This window comes from Centruroides sculpturatus, unplaced genomic scaffold (assembly GCF_000671375.1).
Source record: "Centruroides sculpturatus isolate CEXI.00-Female unplaced genomic scaffold, Cexi_2.0 scaffold13, whole genome shotgun sequence".
Taxonomy (NCBI): Eukaryota; Metazoa; Arthropoda; class Arachnida; order Scorpiones; family Buthidae; genus Centruroides; species Centruroides sculpturatus.
The window spans coordinates 318,617-326,138 of NW_019384405.1; the positions used below are offsets into that span (position 1 = coordinate 318,617).

General features: G+C 29.6%; 1 protein-coding gene across 1 annotated transcript in view; it reads left to right on the forward strand.

Annotated features, from left to right (window-relative positions):
• LOC111618786 (protein unc-79 homolog) overlaps positions 1-7,522 on the forward strand; it is a 125,065-nt gene that overhangs the window by 64,522 nt on the left and 53,021 nt on the right. Inside the window, exon 22 of the mRNA XM_023360355.1 lies at positions 407-646. Within this exon, the coding sequence (XP_023216123.1) occupies positions 407-646 (240 nt within the window). The remainder of the gene's footprint in view (positions 1-406; positions 647-7,522) is intronic.

The following is a 7,522-nucleotide window of genomic DNA, read 5'->3' on the forward strand; positions in this document are numbered from 1 at the left end:
CCACAAAGACATAATTAAAGTGTTAAACTGCTTTCATGGATGAGAATCAGCAACTAAGGTTTTCACTTTCACTAAAAATAAATATTTACTATAAGATGCATTAAAAATATGGTAGAAAATTTTTTTTGGCATAAAAACATATTTTTCTTTTTTAATCATATATTTTTAAAAATTATTTAATCTTATTTTTTCAATCTATTTCTTTCTATATTTGCAATTTCCACTTAAGTGGAAATTTATATTTAAAATTAATATATTCAAAAATTTTTATTTAAAAAATTTTAATTTTAGTTACTTGTAATGCAGAATATTATATATCTTCTTGTTTTACATGTGATATGAATTAATGTTGCTATTTTTAATTAACCGATTATATAATGTTATAATTATTTCTATAATCATGCAGTTAGAGCTCCAAGAGGTATCACAGCATAAAGGATTGGAACAAGAAGAAGCTCAAAAAGTCATGGTTCTATTACATGACATTATAAAAGCTCCATGGATAGGCATTCATACATGTTCAGAAAGTGAGAATGATAAAGAAGATGGCCCATGCTTATTTTGTGAAATGTGTGCTGTTTGGTATCAGTTAGCTATGGTGTTAATGGAATATTTTTGTCCTGTAATGGAAGCTACTATGGCTGATGTAAGTATTGTAATATTAAATTATTTATGTATTTTTAATATTTTTATAAATATTAAATATTGTTTGTTTAAATATGATTTTATTTAAAATTTTTTAAAATGTTTTTTGATAGGATAATATTAATTTTCTATTTTAAAATAAAGAGAAAAATATTCACTTCCAAAATAACTGATGTAACTGTAATACTTATAGTTCAACAAGTAATTAATTAATTAATTTTTAAAATTTATTTACACTTATAAAATAATTAAATTTATTTATTTATTGCATATACAAAAGAAAATGTCATAAGACAATTGATTTCCTTCCCCCAAAAATAACGCCCATAAGAAAAGATTAAACTACAAATAAAAAAGGGATAACAGTCAAAGTACATGATAAAAAATATACATAAATAAAAACAAATGATTAAATATTATAAAGTAACCATTTACAAATGTGTTTAAAAGATAGAAAATCTTCATGTAGAGATTGTTCCACACAGCCCATATTCTGAACTGACCAAAAGAAAAATGATCTGAAGGAAACAAAGCCTAGAAGGTGGGGTAAATAAACAAGTTTGATTATGAGTAACTTGTGGTGGATCTCTTGGGCACAGCCACTAAGAACAAATGGAACCATGGAAGTATTTGTATAAAAGTAAATGGTCAAGGTATTTAATACATTCAGTAAAACTGGGAATTCCCAATCTGGACTTAGCAACATTAGCATTATGAGTAAAAGGAAGATTAGAGAGTTTATTTAGAATAAGAAATATTTTATCTAATGCTTAATTAATATTTTTTGTAAATGGAAAGAGGCAGCCATAGCCCATATTGTCAGACAATAATCAAGTAGAGACTGAATATTGGAAAATAAATGGAATTTAAGACTGTTTTTGAAGAAATATTTTTGCAAAAATGTCAAAAGAATTCCATAATGAATTATTAAATCTCTAACTGCATTATTAATTAATACACTCCACCATACCTTTAAAATTTTAAAGGTATGGTGGAGTGTATCCATAATGAATAGCTAGAGATTTAATGATCTTATCAACATGTCCTTTGAAAGTAAGTTTAGGATCAGAAATAACCCCAAGGTCATTATAAGAATTAACATATTTTATGGGATTATTGTAAATATAGAATGTGGGCAACAGGATTACAAATGAGTGAAAAAAACATGACTACAGTTTTTTGTAAATTAATTTTTAGGTTAGTTTTTTCTAAAAGGGAAGATAGAGTGGATCAGACTGAAGGAAAGAGAGTCATGGTTAATCAATTTAATATCATCAGCATAGGATATATATTATAAATTATTATAATAATAAAAATTATAATAAAATAATTAAAAAATATTATGTTCAAATATAATTTTTTCAGTTGTATTGTAAACTGATATTTCATTCATTTTAATGTTTTTAATAGCATTTCCTTACTCTTAGTAGATAAAAAGATGTAAATTTATATACAATGTATGAAGATGTTATTAGTTATGTGACCATATTTTAACTAACACCAAATTCTTCAAACTCAAATGGGACAATACCTATGAATGTTTCAGTAACCTTACATCCAAATCAGCAGGGTAATAAAACAGTTTAAGTGTTTCTGGCCTACACTGAAGGCCTTCTTCAGGAACAACTGAGTTCTAAAATGGAATGCTAACATATCATGGAACATAAACTTTAAAAATGAGTTTTGTTTCATTTGCCTGTATGTATTTAGTCAATCAAATATATACAGCTTGCCTTCATTGTTATAACCACTATCCTTCCCTTCCAGCTCTGGCACTTAACATCTGTGCAAGGTTGCACCTAACTATACAATACAAACTCATACTTTTTATACCGTATTTCAAAAATATCAATTGCTATTACTACTATCAATGCATACTAATGTGTGTGTGATGTTGCTCTTTCTTAAAAATGAGCAGTTTGGGATTAGCATTCTTAGTATTGAGAAATGATAGATGCAGGTTTAATTTTCATAGTTTAAATAATTTATTCAGAGACCTAACAAATTAAATGATGTTTCTGAGAAAATGATATATCTGGGAATGATAGATTGAGGTTTTACTGTAATTTATTTCATTATCAGAATTAGTTTCTAACAGATAGTTTTGATTTTTAATTTGTACATCAAATGTTGAAAATGACTACTATGAGCATCCAAACAAATCTGTTCACATTAACTTTTTTATTAAAAATTGAAAATTGAATTATGACTATTTACAAAAAATTATAAAATTTTTTGAGTCTATCTTTCATCCTTTTAACACACCACAGAAGTAATAGTATATTGGCTTGGATAAACTTCCACAGAACACTTGATAAATTATAACAAAAATACACAAAGTTAAAAATGATCGAAACACCAACCTTTTATTTGAGGATTCTGTGGTGTGTTAAAAATATGAAAGATAGACTCGAAAAATTTTATAATTTTTTTAAATAGTCATAATTCAATTTTAATTTGAAGATATCCTGGGTTGTTCATGTTATCATGTATGATGTTATGCAACTTTTTTATTGTTAAACATTTCTTTAGCTCCTATGTTGGTACTCCTTTGATGTAAGAAATTACAATGGTGTTTTTTCAGTTCTTGAAGTATATTTGATTCTTAATAAAACAGGCTGGGCGCCCATGAAACTTTCCCTTTTCATCCCCTTTCCTATCTCGCTTTACTCTTTCCCATCTCGCTTTACTCTTTCCCCTTCGCCTCTTCCCTTAACTACCTTTCCTCTACTCTTCTTCACACTCGGGCAATACCAATGAGTAGTCCCGAGTTTTCATCCCCTTTATGAAAATGAAAATGTTTTGTAGTTCTTGAAGTATATTTGGATCTTATCATAAATTTTGCTTTCTGCTGTTTCCGAAAGGTAAAAATCAGGCAAGTATGAATAATCTCAAAAAAGTTTTGGCTCTCTCATTCATCAATCTCTAAGTCTTCATCCAGGAGTGCCATTGATTGTGTGATGTTCATTGCACTCAAAGATACATATACAAGAAACAATATCTTTATTTCATTTGATGAACGAGGTTCTGTGGATTCCAACTTTCCTCAGTCCAAGAATATTATATGAATACAGATTATACTCATGACAAAAGGTGATAAAAATACTATGATTAATAACAGGTTTGAAACAAATAATATGTACTAATATCTTCAGGACTGTGATAACCAAAAAAAGGGATTAATTCTAGGGCCTTAAAACTAACTAAATAGTAAGGAAGAGAAAGGATATGTTTAGAAAGAATTAAGAGATAGATCTATAGGAAAGTGGGTACCCGTTCTTCTATGTAATCCTGGGTGTGATGTCAATCCTGACTCTCATTTCTTGTACAAAAGCAAGATGATCTCTGTCTTTTCCTTACTGCAAAAATCTCTGTGGTATTCTCTGTGAGTCTCTATTTTTTTCGCTCTTCACCAGACTTGCATTCAGGATAGTATGGGTTTCTCCTCACCTCCAGTCGCTGCCAATACATGATCTGGAGCATGACCGTTCCACATCCTTTCCCTCAGACATCCAAGCCAAAGAGTGATTGTTGCTCTCCCAACTTAGCCCTCAGGGCTTCTTTTCTTTTGTTCTATGGATTAGTCATCAGCACCCAAGAGGAAAGGGTTAAGAAAGAACATTATAGAAGGGATAGAACAAAGAAAGAAAGAAAGAAAGAAAGGAATTTATCAAAATATATACAAAATATGGCATACAACCACAATTGTATAGTAGTATGGTCAGTAATACTATCTTACTGAGATTACCAATTGTTTAGTTCATTCTATTCAATTTGTCAATGAATGAGCAAAGAATGTCAGAGCAGTAACAAACAGAGCTTGTTTTTATTCCTCTATTGATAAAATGATGATTGATGCAATTGATAATAGCAATTATTAGTACAACTGCAAATGAACCTTACTTCTAAAGCAAAAGTGATTGATGTTTGTCTAGCCTGGATCCTCCACTGTTTATGTCAATGATCATTATTGGTCCTCTAGCTAATACTTATATTTATAATGACACTTTTATGTATATGTAGATATCATCTGAACAGTGTGTAGAATAATTCTCAAAGTTTGTCAAATTGATATGAGACAATGCATTGCTCTTTTCCATCAGAAGGATGGTCTCATTACAAAATGGCAATGCCACACAAGAGGCATTTTTTGTCATGCAGTTTGCTAACACAAACTTTATGATAATAGTACATCAAGAAGTCTGTAAATGTTTTGGAATTGATTCATAATCTGGTCACAATTTTAAAAAGAGGATTTTTACCTGAGGAATAGATGCACTGATCAACTTTGTGTATCAAAAGATGATTTATACTAAATTTATCTAACCTTCCAGCAAAGTCCATAAAAATTGATATATGAAGACATAAATTATCATTAAGATCATTTCACAGATTTCTCTGTGAAATGATCATAGTTATCCCATCAAATGGCATGTTCTGCATGAATGATTATATGTTGAAAAATGTTGAAAAATTATATGTTGCAATGAAATCTTTCATGGTTAATCAATATTCTTTCAGTTCTACATGTAAAACCCAATGACAAGATTAAATATGATTTCCTGTTGAGATGCAAGATTTACATTGCATATGATGAATTTACAAACTACTAGATTTTCAATATTTTTATTAAAACAATACAGTAGAACCTCGATTATCTGGACTAATTGGGGATGAAAGTAGTCCGGATAAGGAAAAATCCGGATAATCTAAACAAATACTTTAATTTGTCTTTTAATGATAATACAACACTTTTTCTTTTCAATGACACATAAAAGTAAATACTGTATTTAAACCGTGATCAAATTGTCAAGAAACAAATGTTTGTATTGAATTTGGACTACTACTGACCAAAGCTAACAGACTACCTATTGTTTAAAAGGCCCTCTGGTGGCGCAAGAAGACGGATTTTATAAAATAAAAAGCAGTTGAAAGTGCATTTTTATGAATAAAAATTTGATAAAGTATTTATTGTTTTATGACGAGTAAAATTTTTTCGTCGCGTTCGCGGCTTTTAAGTAATGCATAAACCTTCGAAATGCAAGGCCCTTCCGACCGCAAGGCACAGGCGGTGGCCCACGTTGCCCATGCCTTATGCCGCCCTTGGTCATAGAAATGATGTAATTTGAATATAAATTATTTATAAATACGTATGTCAAGTTATATTTTTATTACTACGTAAANTTAGAAAAACACATTATTAATGGATTCAAAAAGTATATGGTATTTTACAAAAGATATGTGGATGTTGTGTGCATTATTTGGAAAAACAGCAAGAGAATACACGAGTTTGTACAAGCAATCAACATCACCAATAATGATGGTTTGAAACTTAAACTAGAGCAAAAGAGTCACGAACGAATACATTTTCTAGATATAGACATACAAGTAAAAGGAGATTGTATAACAATGAGTATTTACATAAAACCAGCACACAGTTCTCTTTACATACCAGCTAATTCGAATGACCCGTATGGATACAAAATGTCAGCATTTTGTGCACTCATCAGAAGAGCGTATTCATATTGCTCTAATGTACTAGACAGGATTAAGGAGATTAATAGGATCAAAGAAGTAGCTTCAAACTTGGGTTATAGGAAAAGTACAATAGAAGGGCTAATTAAAAGTTATGAGAGGCAAAAGCTTAAGAATCCAGACAAATCAGTTAAAAATCACAAAGTTCACATATAATAAAAAAATCAAGGACATCATGAAGCAAGTTTTGGACAAAAAAACACTCCCAAATTGTTTACAAAAGAGCTCCTAATTTGTATAGTATTTTCAGAAACGACAAGGACAAGCTTAAGAAAGAAGAAAAAGCGGACGTATATAAAATTCCGTTTGAAAACCAACAACTAGGAATTAAGGACTATATTGGAGTCACAAGAAGGAATTTAACTATTAGACTTAAGAAACACAAATATGACATTAGCAAAGGACACTGCATCACGGTTTTGTCAAGTATGGCACAAGCGGAGGCTTCTGTAGTTAAATGGAATGAAGCAACTATTCTCAAGACCATGCGGTCCCCATCATTGGCTTTGCGACATGAAAAGATTGAAATCTATAAAAGTAAATTAAGGGATAGCTGTATTAATGCAAGGGTTGCAGATGGATTAGCTTCTGCATGGAAGTTCTTCATAAAAGAAAAATTAAAATATACAAATTCTTAGTCCCTATCTTCCCTTATATTGTGATGCCTTTTTATGTATTTATTTTAATTTATTTTATTTTTGATCTATTTTATTTAGTTTTATTTTATTAATATTATTTATATTGTTATGGCTTCAATGTATTTAGTATATTTATTTTTGTTATTGATTTGTTAATTTATTTACAGTAGAGCATTGTTTATCCAGAAGCCGGTTATCCAAAATGTCGGTTAATCAAAAGCATTTCAGTCAGCAAATTTAAATTTTTGCTAGTGCTGTGGCACTGCAATCTTTGGCTATATCTTGGGCTACTCCAATATTTTTTTTTGTTGATGTGTGTGTGTTTTAGCTGGCAGCACTGGCACTTTTGTGTGGTGTTTTTCTGAGGACTGTGTGTCGCGAATCGAATGTTTTAGATACTAGATTAACTTCTAAAGTATAATTTTTTTTTTGTTTTTATATTTTTCAATATATTTATTTTATTTATAAAATATAAAGAAATAATTTTTAACAATACAATAGCCACGATTATTATTTAAAAAAGTTTACGTTAGGCTTAACATCGACGAAAATTCAACGCAAAGCGACACGCAACGGAGAAAAATTTCAGGATGGGATTATAAGAATAAATAAGATTGTTACAATGATATTCGAATACAGAGGTAAAAATAACATTTAATAATTCAGAACCAAAACATCTATACAGAAATCAATGTAGTTTAAAT